The following is a 17086-nucleotide window of genomic DNA, read 5'->3' as shown; positions in this document are numbered from 1 at the left end:
CCACATTCACCCTCCTACCAAAAAAATGATAAACATATTGCATACGAGTCTGCAACGAAATATCACATTTTATGTCCTTGCTGCTCTTGCTATCATGTGTAGCACATAACTAGATAATATTTATAGCGTAGTTGATAAAAAAATAAAGACATGACTGCTGTGGGTATACAATTTTTTTTATTTTTAGTCCGCGATTCGTTTTATTTTTTGTTTCCATGGCAATTTTTTTTAATTATTATTTTATATTATATTTATAAATTTTTTATTTTCAATCCGCGATTCGTTTTATTTTTTTGTTTCCATGGCAATTTTTTTATTATTATTTTATATTATATGTATACATTTTTTATTTTCAGTCTACGATTCGTTTTATTTTTTGTTTCCATGGCAATTTTTTAGTAGCAGTTTCGTAACGCTTTATGTAACGTAACGTTTTTCGATTCTATGTGCCAAAGCAAAAACATAACGAATCCCAGTTTCCTACACGACCCACTTTGTTTGAATGTAGTAGGGAACGCTTTTCGTGGGCACTTTTTCGTGACGGTTTTTTATTTTAATGTGCCAAAGTAAAGACATAAAATGTCAAAAGATTCAAAATAATTTGAAAATGTCAAGCGCCCATATGGTTATTAGTTTCTGAGTTACTCCAAAAACATAAAATCGAGTTTGTATAAAAAGCCAGTTTTTCTTTCATTTTTTTTTTGTTTTCCTTTTTATTTTATTTTGACTTCTTGAATGCATCAATTAGATTCATTTTTCTATTAGAAAAGATGATGAAGTCGACAATTGAGGATTTTAAGTACCCCAAATGTTGATGATAGACAGAAAAAACACATTCATTGTAAAAACAATAGATTTTTCGATACACTCAGAATCTAAAACGACTAAAACTCAAAGAACTAGTAACAATTACAGACACAAACTGCCAATTCAAAATCGAGACATCATCACTATTTCTAGCAACTCCATTTTGACAATAGTGTTCTAAAGTTGACATCCAACTGTCTCATCTCAACAAAAAATTCACCCTCCATTGAAAAATTGACATTAAAATATTCAAAAAAAGTATCCACTAAATAATAAATAATAAAAAATTTAAAAAAGGAACGATTATTATTTGAAAAAATAGTCTGAGTAGATTTAAAAATTCTAAAAATCAGAATTTGATCAAAATCATTATTTGAGAAAAAATGGAGGTGAGCATGCTTTATGAACCATCTTGTATAAAGTTTTCCCGACACATGGAGTATAATGATAGAATAATGAACAAAAATGTAATATTATAGTTAAATTTTAAATACTATTTTGTTACAGCATGTGCCATGTATAGTGTCGTATTAAATTTCAACAGACAACAGTCAACAACATTAACTTAGTCTTTACAATATTAAATGATAATGATAACGCATAGTTTATCAATTATCAGTAAAATATCGTCTTGTTATTATAAAATATTTCACATACCTAATCGTTTGTTTATAAACAGAATGTATAGGTATTACAATTATCTAGAAATAATATTATTAATTAACTAATCCTACAAATATTTGCTAAATAACTACACCATATTCATAAATATAGCTTATACAAGGTTTACAATAATCATAGATTAATACAGCCATAATTTGTTCAAGGTATGATTACCGTTACTTAATGGGTTTATTTAGATCCTTATAATGCAGATTGAAAATTGACAACGTTTTTGATAAAGGGGTAAATGTTTTTTAATATTATAGTTCAATAAAAAAGTAGTGATAACAGTAGAAACTTGATTAATTTTACATGATAAAAAAAAACATAACATTTTACTTTAAACAATTATAACACGAATATATTTTATATCAAACGATTTTTGGATTTTATCATAATGAGACTATAGTATACTTATACCTTATACTAACAGGCAAGCAATGCTTGAATGGAAAGCGTAACAACATAGAAGGTGATTTTTGATCACTTGATTACTCATACGTATGGTACTGTGAGGTAGCAGGGTAAGAAATATATATACATAGATTTTTGTATTTTGTTGTCAAGACAGGCTACATCACTGCGAGACGTTTATATGTCACTCGTAATGCTGTTGTTATATACAGTGCTGGTCTAGTAGTATAAGGTCTATGGAGCTACCAGTAAATTACACATTGTTAAAATATTAATTGTAAAATACCATAAAATATCAAGAATTGTAAAAATTAAAATATCGTAATACTATATGAATTGATTTATTACTTGTGTATATAATTTCATTGTGATATAAGGTAGGTAATATGTATGTGAAAATTTGTAAATTTGTAAATATATGATTTCAAAATCAATCAAATTATCACTTTTAAAAGATTAGTGACAAATTGTTTATATCTAATACCTAATATAAGGCGATCGAAAAACCGAAACAGCTATAATGAAGTTAATACTGTATTATGCAAAATTATTTTCAACAATGAAACTTTAATATGCCTTTGAAGTTTTGTGATTCTAGTTTTTCTCAAACTTAATTTTGATTAAAGTTTTAAAATCTTACCAAAGTTCAAAATACCATTACTATTACGTAAAATAATAAAATAACTAATAACAAATTAAAAATTATTTAAATTTTATTACAAAATTAACAGTAAAATTCTTCGTCAATAAGTTGATTAAATTCCTTTGAATTTTACCAAATATAATGTGTAACACTACCTATGTGATTCTAAATTTATTTTAGAAAATCTAGAAAATGATTTTGGAGTAGAAAATGCTTAATATTAAATAAAATATAAAATTATTTAATCACTCAGAAATAATCTCTTTACGTTGAATATTATCATTGGGATAACGAAAAGAATACTTACTAAATTGTTTATATACATGTTAGTTTAAATAAATATATATATTTATGTTATTTTAGAATCAAGCATTGGAAAAAAAAAAATGTTTTTATAATTTACCAACATTGTTAGCGATTATTACAATGTGAAACACTATCCTTGTATTGTACAAGAAACGCGATAACGATAAGTTGGTAAATATTTTACATTTCTCCTGTTTGAGTATTATTAAAATTTTTTTTCTTTGAATAAGATTACATTTTCTTTGATTCTTATAAAATATAAATACAATGTTCAAAGAGATAAAAATGACTGAATGGTTCTCAATAACCATATACTAATTAATTTTAATTCAGATGCTGCAAAAAAGTAGTATCCATATAAATATTTCTCGAGATTTGATACATATCTTAATTTAAAATAAGTGTATTTTATATTTTTATTAGGACATTTTTTAAAACATTTGTTTCAAGTGGGTACATTATACTAAAATGTTAGATGGGCTATTCCATTTTATAAGAATCAGTTAACTAAATCAAGTTAGAGGACTCATAAACTTTGTTTTAAAATTACTTCAAAAACATATTTTTTTAAATCTATGGAACAGTAGGTCATGAATTCATATTTCTTTGAACAACCACTTTTTTAACGGGAGTTTAATTTTTGTTTGGACTACAGTTTTTATATACTCTTATTATGTTTTTATTTTTTTTTTATAAATGTAAATTATGTAGAAATGTATTCCCAATTGTATCATAATCAAAAACTCGTTTGGCGTTGAAAAGTTTCACACTCAATTGTATTTACTTTTTATTTTAATTATATGAGTAGGTACAAGTTGCAGCTGCGAATTCATAAATAATTAATAACGTTATAAAAATATTGTTATATATATATAATAAGAGTAAATTCGGTCCGATTCATTTTTCGCGAGTCATTATTGTCTAATAAGTAAAGCATAAAGAAATATGTCTGTTTTTTCCCGTAAATGTATTTATAGGTACATTATATATTTGTTTCATCATGACTTTCAACGAAAAATCATTACCTGCACTATGTCCCGCCAACAACATAATTAATTAGAAGAACTAATTATCTTGTTGCTTGTGGAACGGATCATTAATATTGAATTTTAACTCTAAGAAGATTTTTTTAAGTTTAACGCTGTGAAAAGTTAACTGTTACTCGAACCTTGAATTGCAATATTAAATAATTACGTTTTCAACGCTTTTTATCAATGACTATCAAATTTTAATAATAATTGTGTAACTGTGTTATTGTGTTTATTTTGCTTTAAACTCTACATGCATACGAAATACCGTTGTTCTTATAAATTTATTTATTCATGGAAGCTATCTATAACGTATGGTATTACATCGTGAATATTAAATTACATATTATAAAAAGTCAGGATATGAAACAATATCACGCATGAAAGTTAATCAATTTAGTAATGGAAATCAACCATTACGGTAGAATGTACAATGCTCAATATTAATAATAAATGACTGGGTATATAATATAATATTTATATTCAGGATGATTCTTTTAACAGCAAACACTCGTTATTTCAAAAAGTATGAACTTTAAAAAAATGTTCTTCATGGGAAATTTAAGTTGCAGCAATTCTAATACTTTATAATGCCCTTAATTTTTTTACATTATATGCCTGTAGTTGAAACCACTATAAACTTTTGATGAGTGGAGAATCACACCAAACATTTGGCGTGGCCTTTTATATCCCATTTACCAATAAGCAATAATATTTTAAATGATCAATCATACTAATATAGCATATAGTATAAACAAATTTTGTTTGGTAAATTTGAAAACCACCCATGAAATATGAATGTTTTAAATATGTATACTATATGAATATATTTAAATGTAAGTATTGATAAGTAGGTAGCAAAGTATAAAGTAATGTAATAATTATAAATGTATGGTAGGTACCTAAATTTAGTATATGACTACGATTGTAATTAGTAAATATACGTTTTATATAATATGTCTTTACATTTTTTTAATGACAATAAATAACATATCGAGGGTAAAAACACAGTAATTAGATCAAGTACCAAATATATTTTTTCTTTGGTAACTTATACATTTATTATCGATTGCATTAGTTCATCATGATTCATGATTAATTATACAACTGCATCATTAACTAAATACCGTCAATTATAACATTTAGTATCCTACCAGCTTAATGTAAATTAAGTTTTGATGCTGTGAACTTACCCTCCTTGTGTGGCGCTGGATATTGACAATGTAAAAATGCTGTTTGTGTATCCGTCACAATTGCAAGAATCAGTATGTCGTCCACCATTACCAGATGCCCAAACGAATATAGATCCTTTTCCGTGACGGCCCTATGGTGAAATAATGGTAGAAGTTTATAAAACAATATTATGTATTGAATAATATTAATTATTTAACCTCAGCAACAAAAGCTATAATAATTTAAAAGTAAATTTTTCTTCAAGAAATATATTTGACAGTTTTGTGTAAAAATAATGAAAAAACTATATTATTTTTATAACTTCATAAATATAACTAAAGGAAGATTGCAAGAACATTGCTTTCTATTAAAAACACATATTATAAATGTACCCGAAAGTGCAATTAATCGAAAATAATTTTTCATTTAATACATCGTATATCATTCGGTACAATACTGATGTACATGTATTTTTAATTGTAGTATTTTTTTCAGTATATACGGTGTACTTATTACCCTTTATTTATTACGAATACAAAATATAATTGGTAAGTATAATATTTGTTCAAACATAATAATGCAATAACATTATATCCGTGTATGTAATTAATTATAGGTACACAGGTACACTAAGATTAATATTATATAATATATATGTATTAAGTACCTAGGTACTTTATATTTTGAACAAAGCGAGGATTGTAATAATGATATGTTTTTATAAATTTATCGTTTTTTTTTCTATTTAAATTTGTAATCACTGACCATAAGGAGTACAATTATATTAAAAAAAATTCAAAAAGCATGGATTAGGGAACTTCTAAGGTATGTAATTTATTTTACTCTGCAGTTTTCTTAAGCACAAAGAAAAATATCAGCTACAGAAATTGGCGAAAATTAAAAATATTATGACCATAGGTGCAACTAGACCGCTATAATTGTAAATGCTTTACTTTTTCACCACACCCCCAAATACTAAACTTACAAAATCGTTTAAGTTATATAAATCTACAGAAATCGATGCTAGAAAACATTTTATACACAATTTAATAGACTTCATTTTAATGATAAAAACAATATATATATATATATATGATACTCTTTTTACTAATAATTTATTAATATTTTTAATATGGCTCCTCGATTATATGAAATCCTCTTCAAACCTAATTAATTAATAAAATTGAAGGCGTTCAAAATCGATTTTTGAGAGTACAGAGCTAAGCTTGAACAACTAGCGAAAGAGTATATAGATCGAGTCGCTTTAAAAAATGGAGGAAATTTATTATGGGAACTTATTTGAACTCAGGGGCGCTAAGACTCTTTTGCACCCTTCTAATTGCACCAATGATTATTGACTTCCGTTTTATATGAATTTGATTTATAACAGAGTGAAGCTGCAGATGAGAATTGAAATATTTACTGATATGATTAAAATTAACTTGAAATAATTATACCATATTAAGGCTTAATGTAAAACGAGTAATATTTTTAAAAAACCAGTTTTTTTAAATTCAAATTTACTTTTTAATTACATGATACGAGAAAAATCAATACAAGGTTAACCATATTATAATTATATGTTTAATGTATTAGATATTAAATTTTTTAATTTTACGAGTTGGATATTTTATTGTTTAATTTTATGTGTTAGATATTTTATTGTTTATTTAATTAACTCATACTTTTTACAATATACATTAGATTGTTTAGCAACAGCCTCTACCTCTTAAAATAGAATTGACTCAGAATATGACGAAAATCGTTTTTTTTTTGATTGTATTAAATACCCAAATTGAATCACAAAAATATAACATAACAAATATAACATGTTAATAGAATGTACTATTTAAATTTATCCAATATAACATTGTACATTCTGTAATAGGTAGAATGATTAATAATAATTATAACACAAAGTTTTAATGATTATTAAAATGCATTCAAATCATTTTAATACAACAACACTACATTCAAAATGGTTTTCAAGCATACTGGTCGAATTAAAAGTATATGTTTTGTTCTTAAAGTATTTAATTTATCACTTGTCAAGGACAAGGACTTGGAAATGTCCAGGGAAATAGATGATTTAACAAGTAAAGTTCATGGCTGTGTCACGCTCTCGAATAAATTGTGCACTACGTAATGACATCTGTCGAAAAAAAATTCACATATTTGATAATTATATAGTTGACAGTGAAACAAAACAAAAAAACTGTATAAGAAATGTTGCAACGTAAAAATCTTTTTGGCAAGTTAAGTGTCCAAAAATTAAGGTATATTATTGTAATGTACTATTGTAATGACTAATAATAATAATAGTAATTTATTTACGGAGATAAAACTCCATTTAAATGTCTAATAACATATTAGTTACTCACATGTAATTAGCACCTACGGAAAAATAATAATTTTGTCTTGGTATAGTATGCCATAAAATTCTAAGCTATATTTTATTATATAATGTAGGAATACAAGCGCTGTGGGTGTAGTTTTTGATATACCTTGCTCAGTTCTATGAAGTCACATTAATATGTGTTTCAGACATGTTTATGTCAAGTAGGTAAGTACTGTATATAATAATACAAAAACGAAATTAAAAGAATTTTTAAGTGTGTGCTTAAGAAAGAAAAAGGTATTAAACACAATGTTAATGACTCGAACTCGTATAAATAACTGGTTCATATACACGCGACACTTGTATATCGCACAGTGCATGAATTTTATGTTTTTTTTCTTTTCTATTTAACTGTCCGCAGAAATAAAAAAGAAGTAATAAGGGAAAATGGGACACCACTATACCTTCGTAGATATAAATGGTCCGTAAGAACAGAATTTGTGTGGTGAAAAGAGTATTTCCGATTTGGTTTTGGTCGTTTTACGATTTCACATTAACGGGAAAAATATCGAACAACTTTTAAAGTCAGTTCATTAACAACAAAAATATATTAAAATCCAGAACGTCATTAAAATTTTATTTTCCTTTCAGATTAAAGTCATAAACAAACGTTTAAAAGTTGATCTTTTTTCAAAACAGGTAAAATTGGATGAAATGTGATTATAAAGTTTGACTCTACATAATAATTATTGTATAGTACCTATAAGTAAAACTTTACAAAGAAAATGGTTGTGGGTATCTGAAATGATGATTTAAAAAATAGATTTATATTAATTATTACTTATTAGTTTATCTTAAATTCGAATAAAAACATGAGACGATTTGAAATCGTTAAAAATATAATACCATCTTTTAAACTTACAGGATTAAAAAAACAATGGAAAATTAATTCAGGGATTTATTATTACTACTTATATACTTATAATAAGGTACATTATTATTAAGATTCCATAAAATATGTATTTTCCTTTAACGAGTAAAATAGAGTAAATTTAACCAATAACAATTTAAATTAAATTAAATTCTATAATTTTAATGAATTAATTTTAGTAATGATAGTTTTTCTATATTTTTAAGTTTGTTTGTTTTTACGGATAAACATTGATATGAAATTTGATGTAGAAAATACTAAAATACTACAGAAAAGTACTATAAAAACAGGACAGAAGAAAATGTTGGAGGCAATTCCCCGCGGAAGAAAAAGTTGTACATCATTTTGCAATAGTTTATAAAAATGAATGCTAAGAATTCGAAACTTTGAATATTTCTTTCAAACAATTTTATTATACAATTTATATTTTTATGAAATCTCAAAGATATTTAATTGAATCATATTTTTTTTTATGAGTTACTTACATTTGAAAAAATACCTTAGGCAGTAAAACTATACTTCGTTTCTCAAAATCAAATATTATTGTAATTTATTTAAAGTATAAAATTATGCAACATACTGAAATACGCCTATAGTAAGGGATGTAAGAAGAATTCCAAACACAGCACAGTTTCTGTATCCCGTTAGCACTTATTAATATTTATTTTAGCAACGGAGAGAAACTGACGTACAGAATAGTTAGCATCGTAATTTTCTGTGCGGTTCATGAGATTCATGTAATAATAATATTGTTACAATATTTCCGTGGTTCTTGAAGCACCCCATACTAATTATTATTATAATATTATGTTGTCTAAAATGTATAATTTCCATTAACGTTGTATGCTATAGATACTAGATTGACTTATTTGACTATAACACGTAATTTTACAGTTATCTTATAAACGTAGAATTATAATTTATGACGTACGAATTCATGCAAGAAAATAATATATACTTCAATTGATTCCAAAAATAATTCAAATGATTTTAAATGTGAAACCTGTTGTAAATTGTAATAGGTTTCTGCTAACTTATTATGATTTGTTTCTAAAATCTCATAAAATTAGCTGTCAAAAGAAGGGAGGGCAGGATATATTATGCACTATTTATTGGGCATTCAGTTAGCCTTGCTCACCTCAATACTACAGCTACCACAGGATAGTGGTAGTTTTAGGGAGCAATAATATATCATCGCATCTACAATATCATAGTAGATTGTAGTTCCTATACGAAAAACGATTCAGAGCGAGGACGGTCTGTTAGTGACCATATATTATAAAAATATTCTTAAATTACATAAAAAAAATTAAGATAGTGGTACTTCGTTTAAATATCTAATTTTATCCAAACTTGAACTTAAAATGTTTATAAAAAAATACTGTGCTTATAAATGTATTTTAGGCTTTTTAGTTATAGTATGACTACTTACTTGAAACTTTGATTTCAAATTTTAAATTCAATAGAATTTGTTAAAATTTGAACTTTAAGTGCTTATAAAAAAAAAAGTTTAAATGTATTTTTAATATTTTTAAGCTGCTATTGTAGCAACGTTTGGAGCCTTTTATACAATTTTCTAGCTTTTTGACCCAATAGAAGACATTTATAGAATACTAAAAACTAAAAAATTAAACAATTTCAAATGTCTGCAAATAGCTTAAAATGAGTCAAATTTTGAAAAATGAATCAAGTTTACATATTAATTATATCGTTCCATAAAAAATTGAGAGAATATCTGATGTAGTAAAATGTATTAACTTCTAATGCTCATAAAAATTTAATTTGACTTTCCAGTAGATATTTTTTTGGATTAAAGGTAAACAAACTTATGAGAAATCTTGTATTTAATTTTCAAATTTCAGATCAAGAAAATATTTTATAAAATACTCTGGATAATTTGCAATTTTTAGGGATTTTGATGAATTTGTCAAAATCCTAACTTTAGACACCCATATAAAAATATTGTGGATTAAATCTCAATTTTTTTTTATTTTCCACTAACAGCAACTTTACGAGGAACCTGGTATTGATTTTTTTAGGTATTGATTGAGCAAAAATGTTTTTATCGATAAAAATAACGAATACAAATTGAACATTTTAATGGTGTGTAGGAAATGGTAATACCTATAAACATCCGATGAAAATGTAAAGGATCTACGGTGGTTAGTTTTTGTCAAAAACTGGTTTTGAGTAAAAATCACAGTTTTTCCTTATTTTATTATTTTCTACTGTCCTTTTGAAAACTACTATGAATTTTCTAATTTGAAAAGTTATCAACTAGATTCACTTACCCATTAGAAAAGATACTGAAATTGACAATGGAATCACTATTTTTACCAGAAAAAACGTTTGCAGACAAAAAAAAGAAAGTTGATAGGTAAATGAATGAACTCTTCGCGGTACACTAGGTGTCTAGAGAAGTTTTAACGATATAATTGTGATTAAAGTAATTTATTCTACTATTTAAAAACTAGTACTGCAGTAGTTTAAATTCATTTTTGTCATAAAATTACATTTTAAAATGCCATTGTGTGTTTAATATTTTTAAAATTACAAAAAAATAACTAAAACCATTATTCTTGTTTTTAATATGTATTTTATCCAAATTTAAACTTTTAATGTATGTAAAAAATATATGTTTGTATTTTATTTTTCTATTTTTTGGGTTAAGTATGAAATGAGTATTTATGAGAATCCTTTTATTAATTTTTCATTTTTTTTTCTGACATTTATAGTAAGAAAATAAAATTAAAAAAAATTCAAATTCAAATGTCTACAAAAAAAAAACCAAACCGAATCAAATTATTTAAAAAATGTTATTTTGTTTAGAAAACGATAAAATAATAAACATTCTACAAAAATTTCAAGGACCAACGATTATTTCTTTTTGAAAAAAAAACAAAATAAGAATATCGTTGTATGAGAATTTGTGAATATCCAATGGCTTAACTTCAAACGCTTGTAAATAATTAATTTGACTTTTGGGTAAACTTTTTTGTTGTTATTTAATGTAGGAAAAACTTAAGGGGAATCTTGTATTAAATTTTCAAAGCTCATATATAAATAGAAAATTTTTTAACTCGAAATAATTTTAAAAAAAAAACACACACACTTTATTGTAAAATCAATACATTCACCGCTTAGTTTAGAATCTAAAATAAATGCCTCCTTCCGCTGTAATTTGTAGAGGTTTTTCCGCAAGATAATAAAGACGTTCATGACATCACGCCTTCACTTAATACTAGAGTAGTAATTGAGAAATCACAACAAATTAAAATTATTGTAACTAATCGCTGCCATAATTCGTTTATTATACTGGCACACTTACAACGATTGCTATCATGAGTCTCGATGCGTCAAATGTGGTGAACAACACTGTATGGATAAGTACATAAAACATCGAAACAGGCCCGCCAAATGCACCCTATGCACCAAGGACCACATTGCCAACTTCAAGGAATGCACAGCATTTAAGTAAGCTCTCAATAAATTCTTTCAAAGGTTTTTTTAACCATGGTCCCGGAGTTTCAAGCTCAACCCAAAACCAAAACCTACACAGAAGCTACCAATAACTACAATTCTCAGACAGAACATGTTTCCTCAGTTAGGTAATTATAACTCTAAATTAATTAGTGCTACAATTCCCATTTTTTCTTCACTTCTAAAGGCACTTATCGCCAAATCCTTAATCTCTTCTTAATCTATTTCCTTCCAACACTCCATCATTGTAATAATCTTGTTCATTACTACTCATTATACTCTAATGAGTAAAGTTTAAATATTTAAATTGATCAATCTTACAATTATCATCTTATTATCCAATTCCATTATTATAGTAATAATAATTTTTTTTTGTTTATAATATTTATATCTTGTTTTTAAAACTATTACTTTTATTATATTCTGCAAATAGTCTGATGTATTATTATCTTTACAACCTTTGGATTGTCATAACCATAGTTTAAATAGTATTATTGTTGAGCTATAATAGTTTATACTAGGAACTAATAAAAACATTAATTATAAAATGATAATATTAAAATAAAATAAAAACTTACCCACGTACCAAAAATGGTGTGAATAAGTTTATGGTATAAATATTTTAAATTTGTCTAAATATTTTGAAAAATTCGTACTGTATATAAATATGGAGAACACTTTGAGGCTCTGCGATTAAGATTTTTGAATTATAAATGTTTTCATAAAATAATAAAAATCTATCAAGGAGAAATTGTTAATTTAAGTAAACTTTAACTAACTAATATTTAATTAAATAAAAGATACATGTAACATTTTTTAATGAGTATACCAATGTTATTCACTGACTCAGTCATGTTGAAAATAAATAGTAGTCATATTTCTTAATTCCAAGTGAATCGTACTACTATTAAACTGTTAAAATAATTTTAATAAAAGTACCTACCCACGTTGTTAGTTTATGGTTAAAATAAATTATTAGTTAAGTCTTACCGAAATGTAATTAGTCTCAAACAATTATGGTCAAAACCAGTATAAGGCAATTTATTTTTAAAATTACCTAAGTAAAAATGCAACTGGTATGATAACAAATATTTTATTTACCGAAGTCACTCCGTAAATGAATGCTCGTCTTGCCAATGGTCCAGGTCCGTCAACAGTTTTACCATCATCTTCTGGACCCCAAGAAGCACTGTATATATCTATGTGATTGATGTTCAAACCCAACGCGCGAGCTTCAACCGCATCGTTTACTGTACCATCTAACATCCTTACTCCTGAAAAAAAAAATATAATATATTAATATTAAAGTAGAAAGTATGAGTAATATTGTCATAATGGCGGCATGGGCAATGATTTTCTCTTAAATATTTATATATATATATATCCTATAAATACTTTTTTTTAGTTGGAGTATTTTATTATGTAATATGTATAATGTATTCTATATTGTACATTGGTATGGTAAATGGATTTTAGATTTAACAGGTTTATATCATATATACTCCATTTGCTGAGAGAACGTGGTTACTTCGCTCACAGGATTAGAGACGAGTAATGGAGATTTGGGTGATTGCTGTGGGATACGACAAGTTTTGGTTTGTGTGCAATCATATCCTATAGGCGAACAGAGTGTATCAATTTTTTTTCTATAGTAAATTGAGCTATTTTTACTATCTATCAATTCAATTAAATGTATTCTTGAGTATTATCAAGCATTTTATAAATACTGTTTTAATTTTGGTTGATAATTTCAGTGCAATGAACCCAAAAAAGTCAATGATACTTAAAGCTCAATTACATCTTTGTGTTTTTGTATTATTACTTATTATTACTGTACCTCCAATACTGGCATTGTATGCCACGCCGATACCGCAATACTGGTTAAATGCGATAGCAGCTACTTCACCGGCGCACCTCGTCCCGTGCTTGTTGTCGCCATTGTCCCGAGGCATAGGGTCATCATCATTGTCGTTTATGTCGGTACTGGCACTTGGGTCCTGCATAAACAAATTGAACACGTAAAATCATGATAAAATTGCACTGTTGTTGTCAACTTAATACATATATATTAACTTTAAACTAAAATCAATATACAATGTTTAGCGTTTAAAAGGACTCAAATAATTAAACAGTGAAGTATATAAAACATGCAAATTGTTTGTGACATTCAAGAGTAAGATAAAAACAATATTTTATGATTCATAGGATATATTTCTGTACGAAGACTTATCATGAAAATAAATACACATTATACCAGTATTATAACTATATTTTGCATTCCTCAAAATGATTAAATTAGGTATTTTATATTTATATATTAACTATCTTTTATTATTATTAAGTGCCAGTTACAATTTTTTCTTATTTCTATACATAATCTTAATTAGATTATAACTCTTGTCTCCAACTCAAGCTTGCTTATTATGGAGGAAAATTATTTGATGTAATTATTTGTATACATTAATATTATGTAATGATGTGAAATAATAAATAATGATTGATGACTTGAAAATATTAAACAGATACTATTATATTAAAATATTAATTAATCACAGGGCCAATTAAACCGAATTCAGATATTTGTTTACATTTTAAAACATTTGTTTGGATATAAATACAATACATGTGAATTCATAAGATATTAATATTTATTTAACTATATTACAATTTGTACGAGGATACATATCAGGAGTTATAATATATCTATTGAAGTATTAGTGAATTAAATAGTTTACGTTGTAAAGTACATTCCCTGAATCCCACTATAAAAAAACAATTTTAGAGCGTAAATAATATTTTTCTTGAATAGGGTATTTTAAAGAATCTAGTCAAACGGCTCAAAAAAAAAAGTAAAGGGATATTAAATTTAAAACTCGTCGGAGCATATTTTATTAAAACAAAAGAGAAATTCAAATATTTTATTTATTAGGGACAGAAATCTTACTAACTTAAAATGTATTTAAATTACGACAAAAGATTTCTATATAGGTTACGACTTCAATAGGTACCCACCTACATAGAACAAAAATAAATATGGTTTGCTGTGTTGCTTTTTTGAATACTTTAATTTAATAAATAAAGATAAAATACCTGAAATATTGAAGTTTTCAATAAAATGAAAACATTTAGAACTGATAAATCATTGTTGAATACAATTATTTAAATTAAAGTATGAAATTAGCTATTTAGTAGATAGCAAAGAAGTCTCTAGCTTTTATAGGTCTGTATGACTGGATTTATACTACATATTATACGGTCTTAAACACGAGTTGAAAAACTTTGAGTATACACCCAAAGTTGCTGTTTTTGACGTTTTCACAGGATAAGTTTTTAGAAAGAAATTTAAAAACATTGTTTACATTTCGATATGGTCTCGATATAATTTTTTTTATGTAAACATAATATAAGTATACATTCTTATAGATATTCTCATTATTGTAGAGTGTACTCTTTTCGTTTATTGCCGGCATTCAATCGATAATTTTCAAGTTGTCGAAGATGCTCAGCTTAAATTAAAAAACAATATTCATAGTCACCTATTCAAAAGATAAAAAACAACTTGTACCTACCAAAGTTGTCGAAAATACCATTTTTATGTTATTCATGATAATATAAAGAGATGAAAATATAATCCTACAATATCATTCATTAGCACGACCGAAAATGTTTTCACCTCTTTCCTATATAGCTACGCGGGCAATAATTCGATAACTATATTTATGTAAACATGCAGGAATAAAATTAATGATGTAAAATTGTAAAGTAATACAAACAAACCTGTCAAGGATCAATCTCATAATTCAAATCAAAAACAAGGATTTCTCGAAATGAAAATACTTGCATAATATACAAAATGTTAATAACGCTTAAGAAGACAGAAACTCTGACAGAAGCCATAAGTAAATAAAAATATAATTTCAGTTTCAATTTATTAACTCATTGCAGGGAAAAGTTGAATGTGGCGTGGTTTTTATCCTAAATGAAGGTCAATAAGGATTTAAATTTATAAATAATACAGGGACATGTTATTAATATCGATATTGGTTTCTACGGGAATATATATAATAATGTACTTGATTAAGCTGATGGTCATTCGAGAGCATGACCAAATATGATATATATACATGTGCGTTTATACACTTTAAAACCAAATTAAACCCAAGCACGTAATATAGTATCTTTTGGAGTACCGAAAACGATATCATTAATGTTATATAATTTGTGAATACGATAAAATATAATAATTTGATCCCTATAGCTGTATGACATTCTATAAATGACGTAAATTATCCTTTGGAAAGTTTGTATTTTAAATATATAGTATATATAGATTCAAAAGTTCACGCATACATAATTATTATGTACGATGTAGGTACCTTCATTTAAAATATTATTCAGATGTAATTTTAGAGTGAAGTTTTCAAGTCCTACACATGCACTTTTTTATTTATATTATGTCCGTTATAATAATATACAAATGCCTAATATTGGAAATCAATTAAACATGTATATGCAATCACAATACGAAATATTTTGTGTATTTTATAATAATATAACATGTCATAATATAAAAGTACAAAGTATGTACAATAATACACCAATAAATTGTTGTGTATGTATCTACTCATAAATGTCAAGTCGAGTAAAAAATTAATTTGTCAATTAAGTAGGAAAGTCGGCCATTATGTATAATACATAAATAAAAAAAAAACTAGGTGTCTAAATCCTTACACAATACAATTGTACTTATTATACTTGACGAAAACAATTGTTTACTGAACCAACAGATTATTTTATAATTTACGCACAGAGAGTGTTTATCTCAAATTCGTGGAATGGAAATGTTCATAATTATTCGATAAACATAATATATGCTCACATTATATAGGTACGTGTTCATCACTAGCTGTTTAGTCAAATTCCATTATCAAAAAGTTTTATTAAACAGCTTGCATATTAACCTTTACGAATGCGTCATTCACACTCTACACAGCCATGAGCAACGACTTCGTGAAAATCTTTGGAACGCCCAAGGCTTTTAAAGGTGGCTAAACTTTAATACGGTTCAACACACATGCAAAACCGTATGGAGATTTTACTCCAGACTACACGGTTATTATATTTTAATATCAAAATAAACCTATTTTGCACGTGTGAAATTCCTCAGCGAATTTTAAAAGTAAAAGAATTTCATTTAAATAAGATAATATTATTACATTATTCACTGTACACTTTATCATAATCTCGTTAAAAATGTTTTAATTTTCAAATCATTTCAATTTGTTCATAATTTTAATCACTAC

At 26.0% G+C, this 17086-nt stretch overlaps 1 protein-coding gene across 3 annotated transcripts in view; it reads right to left on the bottom strand.

The window, feature by feature from the left end:
• Positions 1-17086, bottom strand: part of LOC111030579 (furin-like protease 2) — a 135946-nt gene that overhangs the window by 37275 nt on the left and 81585 nt on the right. For all 3 annotated transcript variants that reach the window (XM_022310137.1, XM_022310135.1, XM_022310136.1), the window contains exons 6-8: positions 13621-13780; positions 12885-13057; positions 5055-5185 (exon numbers count right to left, since the gene is read on the bottom strand). In XM_022310137.1, coding sequence (XP_022165829.1) covers positions 5055-5185; positions 12885-13057; positions 13621-13780 — 464 coding nt within the window. The remainder of the gene's footprint in view (positions 1-5054; positions 5186-12884; positions 13058-13620; positions 13781-17086) is intronic.

Source organism: Myzus persicae, unplaced genomic scaffold, assembly GCF_001856785.1.
Source record: "Myzus persicae strain clone G006 unplaced genomic scaffold, MPER_G0061.0, whole genome shotgun sequence".
Lineage (NCBI taxonomy): Eukaryota > Metazoa > Arthropoda > Insecta > Hemiptera > Aphididae > Myzus > Myzus persicae.
This window is presented reverse-complemented; position numbering and strand designations above follow the sequence as displayed.